This window comes from Microtus oregoni, unplaced genomic scaffold, assembly GCF_018167655.1.
Source record: "Microtus oregoni isolate MIOR12 unplaced genomic scaffold, Mior012 000020F_ref0000438, whole genome shotgun sequence".
Taxonomy (NCBI): Eukaryota; Metazoa; Chordata; class Mammalia; order Rodentia; family Cricetidae; genus Microtus; species Microtus oregoni.
In genome coordinates this window covers 23,846,489-23,872,735 of record NW_024543079.1, presented here as the reverse complement: position 1 = coordinate 23,872,735, position 26,247 = coordinate 23,846,489, and the positions used below count along the sequence as shown (strand labels likewise).

Here is a 26,247-nt window from a genome sequence, read left to right as displayed (position 1 = left end):
GGAAATTGATGAGACTTTAAAATTAGCTCTAGTTTACTATCTTAAGAAATTTGCCACAAAATAGACAGCACTGTTGTTTAAAAGGAGAAAATGAGAAAGCATTCCATTACAAAATGTCCAAATCAACACCGGTGCAGCAGGCTGCACAAGAGCTACGGAGACCAAGAAGTGCACCTACCGCAGGCAGCTCTGCGTTTCTGTGCAAGTTTTTGGTCTTGAGATCCTTCATCTTCTTGATATTTTCAGGCATGTCTGAGGCGCTCTGGCTATAGGCACTAACTGAAATGACAAAGAGTTGGAGACCAAAATGACCCTGCCTTACTTGTCATGTGGAAGGACACTTCGGTCATGCCCCCAAAAGTCACAATGATAAAATGGATTTTCTAGATTTTTTTTTTTTAAATTAAACCTGGCAGGTGGGACTCTTGACCACCCCTTCCAGGAACCTGGAGATGATTTGAAAGGGAAAAGAAGGGATTGTAATTTTTAGATTAAAAAGCACATGTACACCCCCTTTGCCCCCACCAGCTGCAGCAAATAAACTTCCTAAGCCCTGTGAAGGATTTCAGAAGTCAGACCCCCCTCCCCCCATCTCCAGAGAAGCCAGACAAATAAACTGCCTGGAACATGTTGAGATTTGTGACTCAGCTTCAAATTTTATACAAGTCTCACCAATCCCTGACTAATCAGTGTGTTCTTGGTTTAATTACTGAAAACTCACCAGGAGGGTATAACTTACCCAAGCTGGCCCTGCTGTCATACAGCCCGTTCCCCCCTTCGCTGATACTGCTCAGAAAGTGGTCACTGAGATTCATCGCCTTGTTGATGTACAGGTTCTGGCCAATGAAAACATCAAGCATCACTAACGACGGGGCTGCCATATCTCAGCAGAGAAAAGCTCTACTGTGAGCCTGCTCCTCCGGAGGGACACTTACAGTGCAGCCTGAGGCTGGGAACCTTGTGCACGTAGGCAAACATTCTACCATTAAGTTATAGCCCCAGGGCGCTTCTACTTTTAAGACTGCTCTAACAAACTTGTCCCAGATGGCCCTGAACTCATTCTGGCCTTTACTTTGAGATCCTCATGCCTCATCCTTCCAAGTGGTTTATTTTGTGTAAAACAAGTCAAGGTGAAAATCAGTAAATATTGTTTTGTTAGTCTTTTTCCAAGTTTGTTGTATCCCAGGCATATAATCATTTTAGTAAGCTGTGACCCCAAGGAAAACCAGAGCAAGTGTGGGTAGCAGCTCCTGCTGCCAGCACATCCACTGGGCTGGACAGTGGGCCTCTGACGGTTAGCAGAGTTATTTATGTTGTCTAGATCGGGTTTATTATTTGAAACTTTTCCTTTCTATTCATTATGCGAAAGCATCCCTGTGAACTGTAAACCATGGGGCAATCACTTGTCGATAACTTCTGGAGGCGTACATACCTTGTTTGAGACTTGAACGTAGTTCAGCCTGATGCTAACTTCGTAGCCATCTTCATGGACAGTGGCAGAGATAAGCTTTTAAAGAAATTTAAAAAATATTCTCAGTTGTGGTGTGGGACTCAACCCCTAAGAACTGTGAGATGTGAAACTCTCTATTTAGTAAAATATTTATCACAAAAAGGTTAGACTAGAGAAACAAGAGGAGAAACTGAGATGAGATAAGTAGAAAACAAAGAACAAAACAGCAGACTCCAAACCAACCGACCTGTATTCCTAATTATAAATGAACTAAATACTTTAGTTGAGGGCAGGGACTCTTAGAGTGAATAAGAACAAGATTCAAATTTATATTTTCTTCAAGAGACTTCTCCAGTCAGTCATATGGCTTGCTATGAAGATCTACAGACTTCTGAAAAGGTGTCCTGGTGAATGGGGGGGGGGGCAGCTCTGCAAGGAAGGAGCTCATGAATGAGTGGTTTTCGCTGTAAGCTGTGGAATGAACTTAAAAGGGGGCAGCAAATGTTTCTGAGGATCAAATGGTAATTTTTATTTAGGTCTCGTGGGTCATGAATTCTCTACTGCAAATGCTTAGCCTTGCTGTGGTAACCCAAAGCAGCCACGGCTAACATGTAAATGGCTGGGTACATCTCTGATCCAATTACATATTACTTGTAAAACTAGGCAGTGGGCCACATTTGTCTCAGAGAGAATAGTTTGCTGAACTCCAGATTAAGACAAAGTTTGCATAAGCTACCAAATGTCCATCAAAGGAAGCCGAGCAGTACTTGAAAACAAGACAGGTTCAGTGTTGGATGCTTTTGTGACTGATTTGAAAGGGTTCCTTCTAGTCTGTGATGAACAGGACATGTTATCCCACTGAACTGTCTCTTAATGATTTTGTGCTAAAGAAAAGACATGTGGCTTGGGATCTACAGACCTGCTCCAAATCTTAATGCCAAGACACAGCAGTGCAGTTTGGGGCAATCTGTCAAACCTCTCTGAGCTTTAGTTACTTTGGTTATCAAATAAGACTTGCTATGAAGATCTACAGACTTAAAACAACACAAAACAAAAAACTTCAATTCTATACCATTAAAAACCACTACTTGCCGGGCGGTGGTGGCACACGCCTTTAATCCCAGTACTTGGGAGGCAGAGGCAGGCAGACCTCTGAGAGTTCAAGGCCACCTGGTCTACTTTACAAGAGTTAGTTCCAGGACAGACTTGATAGCTACAGTGAAACCCTGTCTCAAAAAACAAAAACAAAAAACCCCATTATTTTAGCTGGGTGTTGTGGCTCATACCTTTAATCTCAGTACTTGGGAGACAGAGGCAAGCAGATCTCTGAGGTCAGGACCAGCCTGGTCTACAGAGCAAGTTCCAGGATAGCCAGTATTACACACAGAGACCCTGTCTCAAGTAAAAAGAAAGAAAATACATACATACATACATACATACATACATACACATACATACTGAAAGGAAGGAAGGAGGGGAGGGAGGGAGGGAGAAAGGAAGGAAGGAGAAAGAAAAACATGGAAAGCAGAGATAGAAGGGAAAGGAAGAGGAAAAACCACAATTAACAAGCAAAGTCTTGGGGAAGCCTGATCCCAGGGATGCTCTAAGCAGCAGCTTCATCTACCCACCTTTCCCATCCTGGGTTCTGCAATCAAGGCTCGGAAATCAGGGTTATTCTGAGCATAGGACCTGAGGTGAGCAGAGATGTGATCCAATTGTTTTCTCCAGTAGCCTAAAAAGGGAGAGAAACCCAAACATACGGATAATTCTTCCACATTTAAGAAAGAAAGAAGTGAATGTGGAAGTTCTCTGGCAGGTAATTTCCCTTGGCTAACTGTGTTGGGTTTTCCTTATAGAACCTCAAGTACATACTAAAGTCAGTGCCACTACCACCCCCAGACTATTAGACACAGTTATCACAGACCATCACATTTCAAAAGAATATGCAGATTGCTGTATGTGAAGACCGATGTGGGACGACCTTCTGTCTATGTGTTTATTGGCTAATTAATCAAGCTGTTTTGGCCAATAGCTTAGCAGAATATAGCCAGGCTGGAAGAGATATAGAGAGTGTAGGCAGAGTCAGAGGGATGCCATGTAGCTGCTGCAGGATAGAGATGCCATATTCTTATCGGTAAGCCACAGCCTCATGCCAATATATAGATTAATAGAAATGGGTTAATTCAAGATGTAAGAGCGAACTAGAAATATGCCTGAGTCATTGGTCAAACAGTGTTGTAATTAATATAGTTTCAGTGTGATTATTCAGATCTGAGCAGTCAGAAACAAAAGGGCAGTCTCCTATTATAGGAGACTTTTAGTCTTTTATTATTCTATCTCACATATAAATTACATAGTCCTAAATGTATGGGTTTGAGAACTGTATTCATCCCAAACAACATACAGAACATTTCTATTACTCCAGAAAGTTTCTGTGCTCCTTTTCTGTCTATATAGGGGTTTAAATGGATTTGAATCGGAAATTAGAGCACTTTTGTGAGCCCAGGATTTTGGCTTCTCATGTGTGGGAGAAAGATATAGTGGTTCCCACCTTTCTGCCAAGATTGAAGGCCCTTGACAAGGAGAAGCAGACTGGGGTGGAATCTCAGCTAAGGTGGCAGATTTAGTCCTTTTCTCGTTGCTGTGTGGGCTCATTGAAATGACTGAGTTTGTTGGTGCCCCTGTTCTCCTCTAGTGGGTCAGGAATACACAGTGAATTTCTTTACTCGGTGCTGACTTTCTAGAGAGCACAATGACCCTCATTCTTCTTCAGGCTTAAGGTCAGAACTGTCAGGGCATCTCATCTATCATGTTCCACTGGCCAGCAAGTGATCAAGCCATCAAGATTCCAAGAGACAGAAAACAGCCTCTTCCTCGTGAGGAAAGGAGGGATATTAGGAATCATTCTGGAAATGGCTGTAAACAATCTCCTTAGGACTAATGCCACACTCAAGTCTAGAACAGTCAATCAAACTGTGGCTGAGTTATAACTCCTAACAGGGACACTTAGGGAGCAAGTGTAGGGCTGAGAGACCTCCATCACGGCATACTGGGGATCTTGGTGCTCTCTTTTCCCCAGAGAAACCAGTGTTAAAAAGCAATGAGAGGCTGGAGAAGTTGCTCAGTGGTTAGAGCACTTGTTTTGGAAGAGGACCTGGATTTGACATCTAAGACTCACATGGTGGCTCATAATCGTCTCTAACTCCAGTTCCAGGGGATTTGATGTCCTCTTCTGACTTCTATGGGCAGGCACCAAGCACACATGTAATGCAGATATATATGTGCAGGCAAACATTCATACACATAAATTAAGTAAACCTAAAAAAATAATCAATGATTTAAATTCTCTGGAACTGTTTCTAAAGACATTAGCAAATTAAGTATTTAATGAAAAAAAAGTACTGAAACTCAAGATAGTAAGTGGATGGTGTCTGAATTATTACCCAACGCCCTCTTGCTGAATAGGATGGAAACTCCAGTCCAGGTATGTACAGTCAGGAACACAGTCCTGTCCATCTTGGCTCTAAGTTCAACCTCACTATCTTCTCAGAGCAAACAAGATTTCCATATTTCTCATCCTGCCCCAGCTGCCTACTGCACAGCCTAAGCTCTTGGCAAGTGTGGTCTCAACTCCTGCCCAGTCATTTCTCATAGGATGGAGGCTTTACCTTGATCTGAGGCACTGCTGCTACTGGGTACCCAGATCTAATCGTGGCTCACTTATCAAAGGCCCATTTTGAGAGAGGTAAAAATAGAAAAATCATATATGATTGCTGTATTCCCTGGGATGAATGTCATTCTGAGAGAAAAGTGCCAATGTCCAATTCCAAACAAATTTCTGCCCAGGAGAGAAAGAAGGCCAGGAAGTGAGAGCTCAGAAGCTCTTCCCAAAGCAACTGACTTCACTGTAACAGGGTGGCAGAGTGTTTGCCTAGCATGCACAGGACCTGAGTTCAATACCAGCACCTAAAGAAGGGAGTGGGGGCAAGTACAATGCTGATAAATTCACTACAGGTCAGAGTTGCATCATAGGTTGACCACTTTACATAGAACCAAGAAGTAACAGCTAATAAAAGCCTTTCTGAAGTCAGAAAAGTATTCAAATACTGACCTGTAAAAATACTGTTGTAAAAGACCCCACGTTTAATTAGACCAATCTGTGAAAGGGCTGATGCCAACCTAGAGCTGAAAACAACAAAGTGATGGACTAGCAGTCACGACTGGGAGTGGTCAGGGAAGGAGGCCGGGAGCCTTGCCCAAACCACCAAAGCAACCATCTTCCTAGGATGGCAGAGTGCAGACCAATGGTGTACTCCCCAAAGTGCAGCCTCAGAGGCTTCACACAGCAGGATGGACTGAAGTTCACCAGGAAGATGGAGCTAGCTGCTATACAGATTAATGTGCAAATAGCAAGAACCAGCCTGGAAGGGAAACCAGACTAGAGTTGAAATACTCAGTCATTTAAAACCTCCAGTTCTGGGGGCCGTCTCTGATTCCTTTACTTGCTTTTTGGGACCTTTCCTCCTACTGGATTTCCTAGTCCAGCCTTAATATGAGAGGAGGTGCCTAGTCTTACAGCAACTTGATATGCTGTGTTTGGTTGATATCCCAGGGAGGCCTGCCCTTTCCTGAAGAGATGCAGAGGAGGAATAGGATGGGTGCAGGAGGTGTGGGATGGGGAGGCATGGGGGAGGGACTGGGAAGAAAGGAGAGACGGGAAACTATGATCAGAATGCAATATATAAGAGAAGAATAAATTTAAGAAAACTTTGGTTCTAACAAAATATTATAAAATGGTAAAAGAAGAAAGTTAACTAAAACATAAGAACAAAAGGCAGGGGAGAGCCAGGCGGTGATGGCGCTAACCTTTAATCTCAGCACTTGGGAGGCAGAGGCAGGAGGATCTCTGAGTTTAAGGCTAGCCTGGTCTACAGAGAGTTCCAGACCATATCCCAGCCATGGATACACAGAGAAACCCTGTCTTGAGAGAACAAAACAAAAACAAACAAACAAACAAACAAACAAAGGCAGGGGAGAAAAACCGCCTGCAACAGCAACTGCTAGTCCGGGGCTTTAACAGAACTTCAGAGGAGCCGATATAAACATGTTCGGGTGCTAGACTGCAGGTTCTGTAGACGTCCCTCTCTCTTCCAGAAATACAGCTGTGCCCCTGCAGGCACTCTGGCACTTGTGAGAGCATATACAGAAGGGATGTGGGAGGTGACTATTTGAGAAACACAAGTTTGCTACTGGAGTGATGGCTGTGTTCACTCCTGAAGAAAAGTGATGATGTTTGTGTAACATCATTAATGAACGTGCTTGATACTGTTCATTGCATCCTTAAACATAGTGAATTGTATACCACATGAGTTTTATGCACTAAAAAGCCATAATGGCAGGTGGTAATGATGAGTCAGACTAAGCCTGTCTACACAGCAGAACGAACCCACAGGCGCCATGAGATGGATGGACCAGACAGCTGTTGGGGAATATTATTTTAAAGTGTGTGACTTTTGTTTAGGCTGTATTTGATTAACTCTGTGAAGCTGTGATTCTTTGCTTGTTTAAAACACCCGATGTCTAATAAAGAGCTGAATGGCCAATAGCAAGGCAGAGCAAGGACAGGCAGGGCTGGCAGTAGAGAGGATAAACAGAAGAGGAGAACACCAGGAGTCACCTACCCATGCAGCAAGCCATGGGGAAAGGAGTAAAGAAAGATTACAGAAGCATGGGGCTGGAGAGATGGCTCAGTGGTTAAGAGCATTGCCTGCTCTTCCAAAGGTCCTGAGTTTAATTCCCAGTAACCACATGGTGGCTCACAACCATCTGTAATGGGGTCTGGTGCCCTCTTCTGGCCTGCACACATACACACAGACAGAATATTGTATACATAATAAATAATAAATAAATAAATAAATAAGATTACAGAAGTAGAGAAAGACAAAAAGCCCAGAGGTAAAAGGTAGTTGGGTTAATATAAGATAAGGAAAGCTGGCAAGAAACAAGCCAAGCTAAGGTTTATTTCAGGTTTTATGTGGCGTTAGTTAACCACGATGGGTGCCACTCTGTAGTAGAGAGTGGGAGGGGGCCTGCTTTTCATCCCGCCTGGCTAGCTTAACCACCCCCCCCAAATAACCACACAGAAATTGTATTAATTAAATTATTGCCTGGCCCATTAGCTCTATCCTCTTATTGCCTAACTCTCACATCTTGATTAACCCATTTCTATTAAATCTGTATATCCCGACGTGACTGTGGCTTACTGGCAAGATTCTAACCTACGTCCGTCTCAGGCTGGAGATACACGGCGTCTGCCACACTGCCCTTCTTCCCAACATTCAGTTCTGTCTACTCCACCTATCTAAGTCTGCCCTATCAAAAGGCCAAGGCAGTTTTTTTATTCAACCAATAAAAGCAATACAAATACAGAAGGACCTCCTACACCACTGGGCATTTATAACTAAGAATAAGTCTGTGTGTGATTTGTTTGGGAGCTGGTGGTGGGTCCCTCAAAAAAGCCAAAAGAACAAAACATCCTACAACAGATAACAGGGCAGGAGGTAAAGTACTGGAGGAGGAAAAGCTACTGCCCATACAAAGAAAATGACCAGAACAGAGACAACAGAACGTATTTCTAGTCCATGAAAAACGAATCTAAAAGGGAGGAGACATGGGAGGCTCTTCAGAGAGTGTCCCTTACCTCTTCCTGGGCTGACAGCCGTGAGCACCGGCCTGTGGTCACTCATCTTCTCCTGCCTCTGCCTGTGACAAGCCGCCTCCAGTTCCTTCTTTGCCAGGAGCTTACCAGATGGGTAGAAGAGGCCAGAGGTCTGTGTGCCCGTGTCCTTCTTAGACCCAATAGCAGGGGTGGGCAAAGAGACACTCAGGGACTGCCAGGCAGATCGGGGCTGTGAGCAGAGGAGAATACACTTAAAGATCAGGATATAATTTAATTAGCCCATCTCTAGTCACAAAACACAATTTAAATCAGAATAGAAAGCACCCAGAAGCTTTCTTTGAAGTAAAGGTTTTCGTTGGGGTGTGTGTATGTTCTCGCCACCATTGCCTGTCTTTCTCAGAAACTCCTACCTGGTCCATGAAGGTAGCCCCTCCCCTTGGTCAGTTATTGTTCCAGGTTCAGCTAATTAAGGGTGCCTTTTAATCTGCCTGGGGCCTGGAAGACATCTGCCTTCTCAGTTCTACAAGGAATGGAATACAGTCTTTACTGCACAACTACATTCAACCGGACTATTTCTTTGATGGACCTAAGAAAATCACCATGGAAGGAGGTGTGGGCTGCCTGGTGTCACTGCGGCTAAAGGGGCACCATTCACACGGCAGACAGTGCACATTTGCGTGTTTATTAGGCTGAGTTTCCTGGCAGAGAGAAGAAAGAGCATCTACTATGGACAGTTCCAACAGACGGCAGGCGTTGTGCGGAAAGAACACCTCCTTTTCACTCAACAAACGTGCAAATGGGCCTGGTGGCCCCACAAGTCTGCCTCTGAGTTAAGGCACCACGTGTCCTTCACAAGTGTACATGCTAGGGGCTCAGTGTGTGCACAGTCTCTCATCTGTCTTCAGTTCCCATCAGTAAAGAGATGAGGTGGCATCTGAAGGTCTTTGTGCGGCTCAGAGAAGAGACTCGGAAGGCTAACAGGCAGCTGGTTGCCCCGTGTGTGCGGCTGAGAATGACCACCAGCCAGAGCTTGTTGACAGGGAGAAATCTCACACAGCAATGTAACAGGACACGGAGGCAGGTTCTTTGCTTGCTACTAGAAAACCGCAAGAGCAGTTCATTCTGCCCCACACAGAGAAAGTTATTTCTCTCTGGGCACTCCATTGCCTCAGAGCTGCTATTAGACACAAATCTCTGTTGGAACAATGCAATTTTAGTTTCTTGACTTTTTTTTTTGAGACTCTCTACCCTAGGCTATACTTGAACTTGAATATATAATTTTTGAAGAAATCATTCAGGAGTTTGAAACCTAAGTGGAATTTATGTGCAAGGTCTACGTATTCTGGCTCTGCTCTCCTGGACTGACCCACGGGGCAGGGCACACCAAGTCAGCCATTCTTCCCACTGTGCAGCACACAGGCCTCCTTACCTCAGAAAATGGGCGTGATCCCCCAGCAACTAGGGCCAAGCTGTTCATTCTAAAGCGGGTTATGGACTTCATGTAAATACCGCAGTTGCCACAGAATCGGGCAGACAGATGATTGTTGGCCCCACATTTTGGGCACACAGAGTGGCTACCAGAAATGCCAAGCTAGGGAACAGAAATTTTTTTATGGTTTAGAGTTTTGACTCGCCCACAGAAACTATTCTCATGCCATACTCTCTTATCATCAAGATGACATATGCTCCTGCCCTCTGCCCTAACATTCTACCTCCAGGCTTTCTCTGACACATGGACAAGCACTTCAAGAAATGTATCCCAGGCCATCTTTTCTAGTATTATAGGTGTTTAAAAATTGCATTTTAAATTTATTTTGTACGTGCATGTGTGTGTGTGAGTGTGAGTGTGGGTATCACAGTGCCTGTATAGAGGTCAGAGGACAACACTGTTTCTTTCCATGGGGCGGATCCAGAGAATTGAATTCAAGTCTTCAGGTTTGGGGGAAGGTGCTTTCGCTCCCTGAGCCATCTTTCCAGCCCAGTAGTGGCAGTCCAGAGGAAATAAGTGTACAGCAATGGGGCCCATAGCCTAAATAAACCACGGTGTGTGCATATAGAGTCTATATTATAGACAATGGCAAGTGAAGCTACAGGAAAGCAAGGCATATTGCCAGGTGGAAAGAATGGTCAGTGAGTGCCAGTTCACTGGGGAACTGAAAGCACCTGGTTTATGTCAACAGTAGGCTTGCTTCTGAACAGGGGAGCTGCAGGCTGAGATGAAGGAGACAGCCATTCCCTCTTGTTACTTGAATGAAATACCAGATATACATAAACGGTCTGAATATTTTGATTAAAAATAGGCAAACTCCATTCACAGAAGAAATTTCAGTAATGAGTGGAAAGGGTTAACCTCAAAAAAATGTAAATTAAATGTCAGTGAGAAGGGCTCTGAAACTATCATTTCTACCTCCAAATTCTTGATACAGAAACCATAGGAAGGATCTCCTGCAAGGCCATGAGCAGACCTTAGCTCTCCATGGTGCCTGAGTAGCTCTGGCTGTCCTGGAGCTTGCTCTATAGACCAGGCTGGCCTCAAAAGCACAGAGATCTGCCTGTCTCTGTTTCCTGAGTGCTGGGATTAAAGGCGTGCGCCCCTACCACCTGGTGGCGAGGCTGTATTTAAATCCCTACCGTGGCTCCACACCAGTCGCAGAAGGATGCCTCCCAGAGGTTCTGGCAGCCACATCTGGAGCAGGAAATGGTATCCCCATTCCGAGAGGGTGGACGAGAGACTTCGTTTCCACTGCACAGCCACTGCTGAATAAAGAAGTGTGGATAGGCAGGGTCAGAACTATGTTCTCCAGTCCTGCTTCATATCCAGACCAGGGGATAGAGCACCAAACAGCAGAAACTGGAAATACAGTCCCCGCCACCCCGTGCTTTTTTTTTTTTTTTTTTTTTTTGACAAAAGGAGTAAAAGTATGATAGACTTCGCCAATTTTTGTTTGTTTTTGAGACAGGGAACTTGCTACGTAGATCAAGGTGGCCTTGAATTCACAGAGATTCACCTGTCTCTGCCTCTGAGTGCTGTGATTAAAGGTGGTGTGTGAGACTAAGCCTGGCCCATATTCACCAAGTTTTAAGTTCATATTCCTTCTTGCAAATCATAAAAGTATGAAAAGTGGAGTCTCCTACATCTCCATACCCTTCTATATCATTGGCATCACAGGCCGAGCAAGCCTACTAGTATTAACAGAGCATTACTGGTTAGCCAAGCCGAGCCACGCAGAGCCATGATGGGACTCATCTTCTCCCCTCTGCCCCAGGGAAATGTTGATTTATTCTCCAACCTGGGCATGGAAATGATAGGGTGAGGTAATGGCCACTTGTATTCTGCATTGTAAGACCACATTTGGTGGCTGGAAAGATGGCCCAGTGGCTAAGAGAACGTGTCCCTCTTTCTCAGGATCTGGGCTCCATTCCCAGCACCCATATGGGAGGTAGTTTACAACTGTCTGTAACTCCAGTTCCTGGGGATCTGACACTCTCTTCTGACCTCTGAGGGCACGAGACACAGACACAAGAGGTACAAAGAAGAAATACACGCAGTCCAAACACCCATATACTTAAAACAAATCATGTTGTAGGACAGAACCTACAGATCCACACTGAACACAGTCCAGCATGAACACCTGACAGCTGCTAATAGCGTGCTTGTTCTGAGCTAGTTTTTGATGAAGGGATCTTTAGATAGCTCTTTGGGAGGAACGTAGACCTCATCACTGGGGTATGGGAACTCTGACTACACAGAGACAACAACAAGGGGAAAGCACAGGGAGCAACAAGGAGAGATGCTGCGGACTAGGGAGACAGCCGCGGACCAGGGAGACAACCTTTGCAATGATCCGCTGCCTTTCTTCTGGTTCCCTGTAAAGGATGCTGGCTGGGGATGGATGGGCAAGGCAGACTGGGGGATGTTCCCTGGCTTTCCTGATTGCCAGCTCTCTAGATAAATTACAATTTCATAACTCAGTTCCTGTCTCTTGTTCCTGGGCTCTATTTATACAAGGAATTATTTTATTGTGGAGAGGGAAACGGCTGCTTCTTGAGAGTTTCTGATGCTGTTAGGCAGACCTGGGTTAGTATCTGGCTCCTGCTGCTTATTCACTATTGTAGAATGTGACAGCTTCTCACTTTCCCAATGGGGTGACGGTAGAACTGGCATTTCTGTGTCTGTGCAGGAACTGTCCCAGGTACTGGCCTGCACTCTGTATGTCCGCTCACACGACCTGTGAGATAGGTGTCATCACTGATCTTACAGCCTGCTGTCCAGGATTTCACAGTCTCTCGGCAGCATCCTCACAGGTCTATAGTGGGTTTAGGTGAATGCCAAGTGAGTACAAAGGAACGCTCAGCACAGGGTCAAGTTCTCTTCCTCAAGCTTCTCTCTCTTTGGATTCCTTTCTTTATTTTGTAAAAAATAAAGTCACTGAAATTTTGACAGGATTTTCCTGAATCTGTAGACTGTTTTGGAAACTGCAGATATTTTATTTATGCTAATTCTTCCGATGCCTGAACATGGGATAACCTTCCACTTATTCCTGTCTTCAATTTCATTTTTTTTCTGTTTTCTCTTTTGTCTTTTGAGACAGTCTTGCTGTCTGAGGTTGTGTAGAGAACAGCAGCAGTCTAAGGTTCAATAGAGTGGCTAACTGCTCTGCTTCTGTGATCTCTCAGCTTTTACCCCTGAATAACTGACTATGGGTTTTTTTATTAATACCAATTAGAATCCATGCTACAATTATCCTGCCTCAACCCTGGCGCTGGGATTATAGGCCTATTACCATGCTCAGTTTTTCTTTAATTAACACTCTAAATTTTTCATTTTTATCTTTGTTTGTTTACTACCTCTTCTCCAAAATTTGCTAGAAGAAATAGAAAGACAAAAACAAGCCAACAAAACCAGCAAAGGTATCTGCAGCATCCCTCTGAGATTTAACTGGTACTCACTGAATGCTGCACCTAACAATGACAGAAAACTGACATGCATAGGTGTACCAGGGTGCTTCCAAGTTAGAGCATATGATGGGCCACAGAATAAATCATATTAGAGTAACGAACCACACAGAGCATGTGCTCTAGCCATAAGAGTTAATTATTGGTGGCTGGTGGGGTGGCACATGCCTTTAATCCTAGTACCGGGAAGGCAGAGGACGGCTAGTATTTGAGTTTGAGGCCAGCCTAGTCTACAGAGAGAGTTCCAGGACTGCCAGGCTACACAAGAGAAAGCCTGTCTTGAAAAAAACAAAAAAGAGTTAACTTTTAAGTCACCACTGCTAACAATGAGGAAAAGACCACATATTTGGAAACAAAGCAAACAACTAACAAATAAGTCTTAGACTAAAGAAAAAATCCTAGGGAAAATGGACAGTATTTTTAAAGGTATTATTGTGAAAACACAATATATACACTTATAATTACAGCATACTGCCAAAGAAGATCTTCAGAATTTTACATTTCGTGTTGGAATGAGGAAAGAAATTTAAAGTCAGTGGTCTGAGTTCTTATTTCAGGAAATTAGAGCTGACTCAGCAGGTAAAGACGCTTGCTGCAAGCCTGACAACCCAGGTTTGATTCCTAGGACCCACATAGTAGAAGAAGAAAACCTGTCCTCTGACCTTATGTGCATATGTGTGCACACACACAAAATAGAAAATCTGAAGAAAAAATAAGGCCAGGAATAGTGGCACACACCTTTAATTCCAGCAATTAGGAAGCAGAGGCAGGCAGGTCTTTGTGAGCCTGGTCAGTATAGTGAGTTCCAGGCCAGCCAGCATTACATAGTAAGACAGAAAGAAGAAAGTAAGGAAGAAAGAAAAGAAAGAGAGATAAAGAAAGAAAATTTAAAAAAATAAGTGAATAAATAAATAAAAAGGAATCTGATAAAAGAGGACCAAATTAAAGCAAAGAGAAAGAAATAAAAAAAAACAAATAAAAACTAGGATGTAGAATTTGAAGACCTTGAAAAGATCATAAAATCCACACATCTCTGACATGATGGGGGAGGGGACAGGGCACAAGAGAAGCATGTAAATATAGATCCTACAGACAAACAGGCGACATCATAAGGCAACATGTATGATGTGTTGGTGATACTATAAGGTTAAAATATGGTAACATCTGTGCTGGTGAAAGAAACAAGATTAAAGACAGAAGTAAGTGGAAGATTATCCTATGTTCAGGCTTCAGAAGAATTAACATAGATAAAATGTCTGCAGTGGGGGTCAGAGGATAATCTGGGGAGTCAATTCTCTCCTTCCACTGTGAAGTCTATGGAACTCAGGTTGCCAAGCTTTTGAGGCAAGTGCTTTCACCTGCTGGGCCATCTTGCAGCCCTACTCTGTGTTTCATAACCATCTTTCTCCTCCCACTGCATCTTACTTCTCTAGTAACATCAGCACCGAGCACTTGGTGACCACCAAAGACAGGGACATTCACATTCCGTCCACCTACCTCTTGTGCTCCAGGGAGGGTCCCCTCACAGGTGACACAGTATCTCAGCTGAACAGGATTCCCGGTGCCACAGGTGCGACAGATCACCTTCTCCTTGACAACAGGGAATTAGAAACAGAATGAGCAATGACAGGGTGGAGGGGCCGGCAGTCGTGTTCGTCAGCCAGCGGTGTTACAACATCCAGGCAGGAATACTGCGTTGGGCTGGGGATTATTGCAACAGTGCCAGGCGAGTGAACACAGTTTTAAAAGAGACAAAACTGCAAGCAAGCAAACAAACTGAAGACAGTATTCGTTTACTTTGAGGAAGACAATTTGAAATTTTAGGATGGTTATGTTCCCATCTCCAATGTGGGAAAGCTGACAGCCAACAGGCTTTCTGTTCATGGCCTATACCATAAGGAGAAAGACAAGACCAGCAGAAGCTCGTCTGTGGACTTACAAGTCTATTGGGTCCTGCAGCTTTATGCTAGCTATGAATTTAGGCTTCTTCTGTAGGTTATGATTTAGTTAGAAGTGGAAGAAATGGTTGTCAGAAGAAAACATTAATGTAACTTCCCAACTCAGTCCGAGAGTGAAGATGCAGCACAGAAACAGAGGAGCCAACAGAACTGGAGCGGGCTAGGAATGAGAAGGAAGTGCGGAGGAAACGAAGGAGGCTGGGACGCTGGGACTGTTAATAAAGTTGGTACAGTTAAGGAGAAACCTCATATTTTGCACTGGATTAGGAAAACACCTACAGGGTAAGGCTCTACCCATAAAAGGTTCTAGTTGTAAAATGCAAACTGATTAGTAAGAACAACTGTTTAGGCCAGTGCTTGCAGGTCCAGCCACCGAGGAGCACAGAGGCTGGCAAGCGTGGAGGAAGTGGGCCAAAGTTTATCTGGAGCTGGCAGAAGAATTTAAGAGCACCAGCCACAAGGTACTGGTTTTGCAGCCACAAAAGATGCGATGCTGAGGGCGTCATCGAGGCTGGCATCAAAGTTCCTGGAAGCTGGTGAGGCCAGGCAGTGGGTGACGGGGTCAGATTCCCCAAAAGAGGCCCTGAGGAGCCACTGCATGAGGCTGGGAAGGTGAAACTTCAGCTGCAATGGAGATCCCAGGGTGTGAACAATTCTGCCTGCTCTTTCTACAAAACAGGAAGCCACCATCAAACAAAACCACTTCCAGGGAACAATTATAAGTCAATATTAGTAGCAATAATTAATCAAAACACTGTCTAAATTAGCTATATTGCAGTTTGTCCTCAAAATTCATTTTTGGGGCATGTGTGTAGGCATCTCCCTTACAGATTCTTTTTTTTTTTTTAAAGATTTATTTATTTATTATGTATACAGTATTCTCAGTATTCTGTCTGCATGTATGTCTGCAGGCCAGAAGAGGGCACTAGATCTCATTACAGATGGTTGTGAGCCAACCATGCGATTGCTGGGAATTGAACTCAGGACCTTTGGAAGAGCAGGCAGTGCTCTTAACCGCTGAGCCATCTCTCCAGCCCCACTCTTATCTCTTTTTTTAAAAAAATATCTATTTATTTATTATGTATACAATATTCTGTCTGTGTGTATGTCTGCAGGTCAGAAGAGGGAACCAGACCTCATTAAAGATGGTTGTGAGCCATGTGGTTGCCAGGAATTGAACTTAGGACCTTTGGAAGAGCACAGGCAATGCTCTTAACCTCTGAGCCATCTCTCCAGCCCCTCCCTTACAGATTCTTTGGACCAGTACACCTTCCTAAAAATGAGAATGGGTTTGCTCACGACACTTTATCCATCACTAGTCCACTCCTCCAGCTGAAGACAGACACACGATGATTCAGACACCACTGTCTGGGTTTTGACAGACTCACACTTCCCTACCTTCAGGTGGAGGCTGGCCTGGGGGCGCAGCTGTGGAGCAAGAGGAGCCTCGCACACCACACAGATGGGGGTGTTCATGGGTACCACGCTTCCACACTCTGTGCACAGGCCCATCTGCTCAAAGGAAAAGGCCAGGGTTGACTGCGAGGTAAAGGCTGACAGGACTTAGTTCATAAGGTTTGACTTGCTTCTGTAAACATTTAAAATAATTACCTTTCCTCCAATTTTATTGCCATTAAGAGTAAAAACAACAACAAAAGAAAACTGCTTTACTCTAGAACGAGAACTGTAAGCCGCTGGTGAGCAACAAACTGAAAGTTCCTGAAAATACCCATTTGCACAAGAGCATGGCATCTCTTACAGGCTGCTCTCCTCCTCCCTGCTCTGGGCAGCGGCTCCTCCAGGGCAGGGCAGGCTGGGAACAGTAGCACTTCTGAGACTGCCGCTGTATAAGGTCTTCCTTACTTGAAACATTGCCGAGATGACAATCTCAGTGGCAAACAAAGAGGACCAGAGGCTCATGGTAATCAACAGACAGGCGAAGTGCCCAAGGATTTTTATTTGTTGCTATTATTTTTATTATTGTTTTGAACAGATTGCTTTGCTTTTATTATGATTCCCATTTTAACTTTTGAAAAATACTCTGTGTGTGTGTGTGTGTGTGTGTGTGTGTGTGTGTGTTGGGACACAGAGGGTTGGGAATGACATAGGTGTAGTAGTAATCATGTATGAAATTCTCAAAAACAATCAAAATATGTGTGTGTGTTCATACATGTGCAAGAGCACATATATATACAGGTTGGCGTGTGTGCAGGCCAGAAGACAGCCTCAGCTGTCATCATCAGGAATGCTGTCCATCTCCTTTGACACAGGGTCTCTCACTGGCCTGCAGCTTACCAACTATGCTAAGCCTGAAGTCTAGCTAGTGAGCTAGGTGTTGAGGACTGACCTCGCCTGTGCGCTTTCAAGTCAACAGCGCTTTACTGATGGAGACATTCTCTCAGCACCATGCCCAGGAACTGTCTCGATAACTTCTCAGTTCTCCCAAGCAGCCACATATCTCTACTTGCATGTGTAGATGAAAAAGAGCTCAATATAAGTAAAAAGTGCCGGGCGGTGGTGGTGCACACCTTTGTTCTCAGTACTCAGTAGGCAGAGGCAGGAGGATTTCTGTGAGTTCAAGGCCAGCCTGGTCTACAGAGTGAGTTCCAAGATCGCCATGGCTACACACAGAAACCCTGTATCAAAATACAAAACAAATTAATTTTAAAAAAGCAAAAGCTGGGCTGGAGAGATGGCTCAGCATTTAAGAGCATTGCCTGTACTCTTCCAAAGGTCCTGAGTTCAATTTCCAGCACCCACATGGTGGCTCACAACCATCCGTAATGAGGTCTGGTGCCTTCTTCTGGCCTGCAGGCATACACGCAGACAGAATATTGTATATATAATAAGTAAGTAAATAAATAAATAAATAAATATTTTTTTAAAAGTAAAAGCTTAGGCTAACTTAATAACAGCCTTAAGTTTTATATTCGGTCCAGCCCACACCAACATCTATCAGCAAAGCCTTACTAGCTTGAGGTACTTGGTGCAGTTTTGGGCCAACCTTGTCCCATTAAAACAGTAACATTTCAGCCTGTTTCTCTCTGTCTTCTCCAAGGCCACACTAAAGAAATTCTGTTAGAAGTATGTTCTCTATTCTCAAGAAGGATCTGGATAGCAAGAGATCAATGCAATCAAAATTCTTTCAATGAACGTTTATGTTTGTGGCTCATGTGACAGGCCCAGGTCATGGATACCCATACAGGTCACATAAACCAGAAATCAATGTTTTCAAACACTCCGAAGCTTACCTGAGCCGCTTCTGGGGGTGGAAGACGATAGCCAAATATGGGTGGAACAGGAGCCCCACATTCATGACAGAAGCGAGCAAAGGGATCAGATGGACGGGAGGCCAGACAGTGGGTACACCTACAGCAAAACAGGTCCCATTTATCCATAGGGGTCTACAGGAACATTCTTACATATCTAATGTGTTGTGCTTTCCTGTCGCTTTAAGGGACAAGCCACACCCACTCCCATTACCTCTGACCTGCCCGCTGTCATCTTGGGCCCTTCCTTTTCTGCTTCCTTGACTTGCGTGCTTTTTATTATAAGGAAGACCTGGGAATGTTATGGTTTTGATCCTTTTAAGAGACAAGCCACACCCATTCCCCTCCCCATCCGCTGAGGCAGGCTGATCTTCAGCTTCTGACCTGAGCTCGCTCTCTTTTCCATCTTCCTCTCGGAGAGGCATCTTCGCTTCTGCCTCTCTCCCCACTTCTCTGCTTCCCCCCTTCTCTGTCTCTTTCTCCTCTCTCTCTCTCTCTCTCTCTCTCTCTCTCTCTCTCTGCCCCTCTCTCTCTGTGTCCCCCTTCACCCTTCCTCCTCCATAACCCCCTGAATAAACATTCAACCTCACCCTGCATGTCGTGTCTATCCATGTTTCTGTCTTCTGCCCACCCGCATGTGTCTCCCTGCCTGGGACCAGCCATTGCTCAGGGACCAGCAGCCGTCTCTGCCTGGGGCCCACTGCCTGCTGCCACATGGCCCACCACCACTGCTCTGAGACCAGCAGCCGTCTCTGCCTGGGACTGGCTGCTCCCAGGGCCCGCTGTCTGCCACCACATGGCCCGCCACCACCATTTGGGACCTACAGCATTTCTGCTGCCTACTGCCACGGGGATCTTGCAGCATTTTAAAAAAGAACAACATAATGTATGGGAGAGGATGTGCGAGCTCCTGCTCCCCAAAGGACCACTGGCAGTAGAAGGTTGTTTGGGGGAGGGGAAGCATTTTTATCGGTGATATGCCTACTGAACAGCAGCCCATGCTTATGAAAGCAACTCTAATTAAATTCAGTCACACATACATAAACACATGCACTCACACGACATGAAAGTTGAAGGGGAAATTCTTAAGAGTCAAGTGTGTGTGTGTGTGTGTTTCTAATGCAGAGATTGTCTAATATAATTTTTTGAAAGTAAGACATAGCTATATTTTGCTTTTAAAAAATCAACATTAAGTAGAGGAACAAACGTAAATTATAAAATACAATATGTCACATAGATATTAGCTAGAAGAAGGCAGGAGTGGCTACTTATTATTAGAGCAAACAGCGTCTGAGCAAAGGAAGTCGTCGGGGTTAAAGAAGGTTATTTCACAGTGCCATTTTCACAGTGCCATAGGAGTGAACTCAACAACAGGACATAAACATTCAAACAATGCCATATTTAATAGTAGTTTTAAGGAAACTTTTAAAACTACATGGACTTTCAGAGTTGGACAAATTGCATCTCGCATTCTGAGATGGTCATGAGTGTTGGGGCCAGTAGTGAAATGTTATGATTTGAATCTGTAATGCCCGCACAGTCCTTAGGCCTTTCTTGTGTCATTTGAAGGCTGTGGAGCCTGGCTGGTGAAGCAGGTTACCAGAGAATGGACTTTGAAGGTTATACCCATCCCTGGTTCAGTCCAGGAGCTTTCTGCTTCATGCTTGCCAAGTTGTGAATAAGCTGAGAGGGTCTTATTGTGTTTCCTAAGCTAACCTAGAACTTACTATATAGGCCATGTTAGCCCAGAACTTGTGATCTTCCTACCTCAGCATCCTTAAGGTTGGCATTACAGGCATGTCACATGTGAAAACCTGTGAAATTTTCCATAAATATGACAAACTAAGAATTAAATATAACCAAGTGGTGGTGGCAAACACCTTTAATCACTGCACTTAGGAGGCAGAGGCAGGTAGATCTCTGATTTTGAGACCAGCCTGATCTACAGAGTGAGTTCCATGACAGCCAGGGATACACATAAGAGAAGGCCGGTCTCAAAAAACCAGGAAAAAAAATTAACTATAAAAGAAAAACAAGTACATTAGACTTCATCAAATTGCAGAGCTCAAAATTAAAAAGTATTTGTAAAACATCTATCTGACAAGGGAGAACTTTTATAACCTAATAATAATAATAACAAATATAATAATAACCACTTTAAATTTCAATAGATTATTTACCAAAAATTTATACATGACAAGTAAGTACATAAAAGACGCCTACTACTAATCACTAGGGAAATATAAATTAGAATCACAGTGATCTACCACTATAATCGCAGTCTCATTAAATGCCCGAAAATACAAATTGTTGGTAAAGATATAAAAACTGGAATTCTGGAGAGCAAGGAAAGAGATATTTTGATTGAGGGAGACATTATAGGGTGAGCAAGAAGCCTGGCTCTAGAAAAATTGCCAGGAATCCACAAGGATGACCCCAGCTAAGACCCTAAGCAATAGAGGACCCAACCATGACTTGCCCTGTAGTCAGACTGATGAATATCTTAAATATCACTATAGAACCTTCATCCAGTAACTGATGGAAACAGAGGCAGAGACCCACATTAGAGCACTGGGCTGAGTTCCCAAAGTCCAGTTGAAGAGTGGGAGGAGTGAGAATATGAGCAAAAAGGTCAAGACCATGATGGGTACACCCACTGAAACAGTCTACCTGAGCTAATGGGAGCTCACCAACACCAGCTGGAATGGGAAGGAACAAGCATAGGACCAAACTAGTTCCTCTGATTGTGGTTGACAGCTGCATGGCTGGGAGAGACTGAGGGGCCACTGACAGTCGCACCAGGATTTATCCTTACTGCATGTGCTAGCTTTTTTTTTTAGGAACCTATTCTCTTTGGATGTATTACCTCGCTCAGCCTAGATAAAAGGAGGGGGGGCTGGACCTTCTCCAAAGCAATATGTCTTACTCTCTCTGAGGATTAGATGGGGGTGGGATGGGAGGGTACGTGGAGGGAATGGGAGGAGAGGAGGGGGTGGGAACTTGGATTGGTATGTATAATGAAAAAAGATAGTTTGTTTTCTTTCTTAAAAAATAAATTAAAAAGGAAAAAAATTGGAATTCTGTAACACTGCCGAGTGAATATAAGTGATACACTTCCTTTGGAAACAACTGGATAATTTCTTAAAAAGCTGAGAAGATAAATCACCCATCATAAGACCCAGTCATTTTCCTTCCAGATATCTACCATATAGGACATGGAGGTCAATGTACACCCAGTGGCGTGTGTATAAATGTTCACATTAGTTTTACAATTTGACTTGTTAGCCAGACACCAGGAGAAGCATGTGCTCTCACAAGTGAATGGGTAAGCAAACTGTGGGGTACCCATGGCACAGAAGCAACAATAAACAGAACACTTGGCAATAAAAAGAATAGACCTTTGATGTCAGCCACATGTGTGAATCTCAAAACAATTATGCTGAAATCGGTAAGGCCTGGGGAGCGGGTAAAGCGTGTGTGTTGATTTAGTCCATCACCTATGGAGGCAATGCAAACCAGAGTGACAAGAGCCATATCCACAGCTGACTGGATGGGGCAGGATGAGAAGGTTCAATGTTGGGATGAGCTTGTTCATCTCTGTGATTGTAGGGTTAGCTTCATATACATGTGCCAATCACACTGTTTGCAGATACACATTTCAGTGCATGTCAGTTACACTCTTTTTTCTTTTAAACGTTTTTCTGTTTTATTTTCTGTGTATGGACGTTTTGCCTGCAATACATGCCCATGCACACAGGGGATAGAAGAGGGGGTCGGATCCCCTGGGACTGGAGTTACTGACAGCTGTGAGGCACCACGTGGGTGCTGGGAGTTAAACCAGGCACTCTGGAAGAGAAATCAGTTAGTGCTCCTAACCACTTAGCTATCTCTCCAGTCCTGGCCTCCTTTCTCCAACTATGAGCTTTTAAACTATAATCTTTTTCTAGGTATGGTAAACACCAAAACTTAGGAGTCTGAGGCAAGAAATTGTTTCAAGTTTGAGGCCAAACTGGACTGCATAGGAAGTGCCAGGTCAGGCCTACAAGGCAAGTCCCTGTCTCAACAAATTTAATTTAAAAACTAGAGATGGGCAAATCCAGTATTATATTTCATTTTAAATCCCTGTGGATTGTGTATGGCTTTGATCTAAGACAGGCAGGAAATGTCACGTACTTGAGGAAGTCCGTGTCCCTCTGGATCCGCGTGATCTCGGTGCTCGTCACACTCTTCTGGCCGGTGATGTGTGCAAAGCCAGGGGACTGAAATGAAGAACACAGACAGAGCTGGGAACAGACATACAGGCCGTATGAAGGGAAAGGAAAAGCCATTCAAATTCATTTGCCAGAGTTCATGTTTTAAAACTATCACAGGGAAACTAGACAGTGGTGGCACACACCTTAAATCCCAACACTTGGGAGGTAGAGGCAGGCGGATCTCTGTGAGTTCCAGGACAGCCAAAGACAATACAGAGAAACCATGGCTTCAAAAACAAAAAACAAAACCACAAAAAAAAAAATATCTGAATTTACTATTAGAGAGATTATATTTTAAAATTTTAATTTTAAATTATATTTTAAAAGCTAGAATGTTAAAGATAACATTTCTAGAAAACTTAAAAGGACTCACTTATATACATAGGTTATTTAAATTAATTTCTGTGTTCAGTGCGGAAAAAAGGTAAAACAAACAGAATTTCACATGGTCCCTGTCCCTAAAGCACATCTCTTATATCTGTACAATATAATTGAAATCTTATAACAGACTTGTGCTGTGGTCCCTGGGAGCTGAGAGGAGAGAATATTCACATATTCCCAGGAGGGAAAGCAGTGGGCAGGGAAAGCGGAGGAAAGTGTGTGAAGTAGACAGGAAACAAAAGGACACACACAGGTACCACTGGAGGGGAGCACGTGGTTCATCCTGGGATACGTACGGCTGGATGTGGTCTACAGAAGGGAACAGAGAGATGAAGGGGAGAAGCCAGCCGCATTACTACTGACAATGAAATGCACTGGCTACTGTAGCCATTATCTCCTGACGTTCACAATCACCCTATGAGTTTACCATTTTATTGTACATTTGTTATATTATTTTGAGACAGTCTTGCTATGTAACCCAGACTGGCCTTGTTTTTCTCCTGCCTTAGTCTCCTGAAACCAGGGATTAAAGAAATGAACCACCACACTGAGCATACAGCATCTTATTTTGATATACCAGACTTTCAAAAAAGTTATCAAAATAACAAAACTAACTCCTGTTCCTTTAGCTTAAACAATTGCTTATGGCAACATTTTCCTATATCTCTCTCTATTCTCTTTGAGTTACGTGAGGCTAAACTGTAGGCATGATAAGCCTTAGCCCCTAAGTAGCTGAGTATGAATTTCCCAGGAACAACCATGTGCCAAAGTCAGAAGAATGAAGGGTTATGATCTTATCTAATCCACAAATCTGCTTTTAGAGCCTGCCAGTTATGACAATGGTGTCCTTCTGTAATTTCTTCCTGGTCTAGGGTCTGATCCAATACCACACTTTGCCTCTATTTGTCATGTCCTCTCTGTCACTTCTAATTTGAAGTGGTTCCTCAGTCTCTATTCAACTTTCTTGCCTTGAACATTTTTTTTCAAATATTTATTTATTTATTATGTATACAACATTCTGCCTCTATGTATGCCAGAGCAGGGCGCCAGATCTCAGTACAGATGGTTGTGAGCCACCATGTGGTTGCTGGGAATTGAACTCAGGACCTCTGGAAGAGCAGCCAGTACTCTTAACCTCTGAGCCATCTCTCCAGCCCCCTTGCCTTGAACATTTTAAAAGAGCAATATGCCAGTCAGGTTCAGTGGTGTGTGCCTGAAATCCCAGCACCCAAGATTCAGAATCTATCACCTGTACTACCTCAATGTATATAACAATTAAAAAATGGGCCATGGTTTGGAGACAAGTTGGGGAGAGGGGATGCTACATGAGAGGGGGTGGAGAGAGGAAAAGGAAGGGGGAGTGATATAATTATATTTTTAATTAAAAACTATAGGCAGATGCAGAAGGATCACTACAAATTTGAGGCTAGCCTCGTCTACATATTTTCAGACCAGCCAGGGCTGTATTATGAGATTATTTCTAAAAACAAAACAAACCAACATGGCCGTTAACTCACAGAAATTTGTAGCATATGGCATTGACATGGAACTTGTGTTTGTCTAACGTTCCTGTAAGCAGACCCAGGCATGAATTTTGGTACACACTCCAGAGGCGGGGTGCTGTCAATGCAGCATGTGAGGGTCTACAATACTCATTTCTGAGAAGGATGCGGAAGCTTGAAAACCCATTTGGCTTGAGCTCATGGCAACAGTAAGGGCACTAAATCTTAGGATTTCAGACTTAATTCTGTAGGCAACGGGGAGCAGTCAGAGTGATTTTATTAAGGACGAAGTATAATGTTCAAGCCTTTGTGTCACCTCACACGTGGCCTGTACCAGAAGTCATGAACTGGCCTTCTATTGGCCAAGTATTGCGAGTCACTGAATTTCATTTCGCCTACGTTACATATATTGCCTCCCATACTGTTGCGGGAGGTCCTCCCACTCCTCCAGCCTATCACCGCTGAGGTACCAGCCCACTGGGGCGTGGTTTCTCTCCCTTTAAAAAAGCGGCCACTTCCCTCTTCTCTCTCTCTTCACTTCCTGCTCCGCCTGCGACTAGACTCCTTTCCTGGTTGCAAAGAGGGCTGTTGCCTGGGACAGTGATCTGTAAGTTTTTTCCCCTTTAAATAAATACCACCCTAATAATCATAACCCCGAATTGGTGTGGCATTGTTTGTGACTTACGCCTTCATTTTGGCGCCCAACATTTGGTTTTAGAACCTCTCCTTTCCCCACTCGCAGCCGCGAGTTCGGCTTGGCGGCCCCAAGTTCGGCTTGGCGGCTGCGGGCTTGGCGGGCGCAAGTTCAGCTTGGCGGCCGCGGGCTTGGCGGGCTCTAGTTCGGCTTGGCGGGAGCCCTCCCCTTCCTCAGCCGCCAGCGGCCTTGGACTCCCCACGTGGATTTAAACTTCACAGGCCCGCGTAGTCTCTGGCCGCGTGGTTTGCTCTTTTCTGAGTCATTTTTAAATCTCCCTTGCAAGTACAGCTCTTAAGTGGCACGAACCAGAGCACGTGGTTGCTGAAAGCTGCAACCCCTCAGGGTGACTTGTTCCGTCTCAGGAATTGATTTAATTAGATTTATTTTGTTGAGAAACTTGAATTTTCCAGTTTTTAACATCTACTAAGGCACTGAAACAGGACCATGTTTTCACCGCGACTCTGCAACAGCGCCACCTGCTGGATAATAGGTAATATTGCAGTTTTTGTTTCTAACGTAAATTTTACTGCTTTGTTTTCACTAATACAATGGATTAGTAAATTTATATTTACTAATACAATGAATTACATCATACAAGGTTTATATGATTATGGGGATACCTTAATTTGCTTGTTACTAGCCTTCAGTTTTCTTTTCCATATTCTATCATTAAGGAAGAATATGGCACTCCTAAGAACGATTGAATCTTTACGTACTAATAATGAACAGAAGAATATGGCACTCCTAAGAATGATAGAATCTTTACGAACTAATAATGAACAACTAATTGACAGGATTAAAATTATTGAAAATCAGAGGTTATCTGAACAAGTGGATACTATGACAGACAAAATTGATTCCATATCCAAGGGTATTAGAAAGTTACCTGAAAGGGTTCAGGCTGTTGAATTTGACGTTCAGACTTTATCACAAAGTTTTGATAAGGTAACAGACAGAATGTACCTCCAAGATGGGAATCTACATGATATACAAGAAAAGTTTAAGGAGGACATGTTATCTTTGAAGAAAAAAATTAAAGCTTTGGAATCACAGGTGCAGAATGGGGACCAAAAAATTGATACCTCAGTGAAATCACTGGAAA

The 26,247-nt window shown here is 43.8% G+C and overlaps 1 protein-coding gene across 5 annotated transcripts in view; it reads right to left on the bottom strand.

Moving 5' to 3' along the window:
* Window positions 1-26,247, bottom strand: part of Dzank1 (double zinc ribbon and ankyrin repeat domains 1) — a 52,389-nt gene that overhangs the window by 5,700 nt on the left and 20,442 nt on the right. For 3 of the 5 annotated variants that reach the window (XR_005976024.1, XM_041670069.1, XM_041670070.1), the window contains 11 exons: window positions 22,486-22,571; window positions 18,295-18,412; window positions 16,442-16,555; window positions 14,583-14,675; window positions 10,761-10,886; window positions 9,559-9,720; window positions 8,151-8,358; window positions 3,079-3,182; window positions 1,433-1,507; window positions 740-836; window positions 179-279 (listed from right to left, as the gene is read on the bottom strand). Coding sequence is in view for 4 of the 5 variants with exons in the window: in XM_041670069.1 (XP_041526003.1) it covers window positions 179-279; window positions 740-836; window positions 1,433-1,507; window positions 3,079-3,182; window positions 8,151-8,358; window positions 9,559-9,720; window positions 10,761-10,886; window positions 14,583-14,675; window positions 16,442-16,555; window positions 18,295-18,412; window positions 22,486-22,571 (1,284 nt within the window). In the remaining variant the exon portion in view is untranslated. The remainder of the gene's footprint in view (window positions 1-178; window positions 280-739; window positions 837-1,432; window positions 1,508-3,078; window positions 3,183-8,150; window positions 8,359-9,558; window positions 9,721-10,760; window positions 10,887-14,582; window positions 14,676-16,441; window positions 16,556-18,294; window positions 18,413-22,485; window positions 22,572-26,247) is intronic. The other 2 variants (XM_041670067.1, XM_041670068.1) reach the window with 2 other exon arrangements.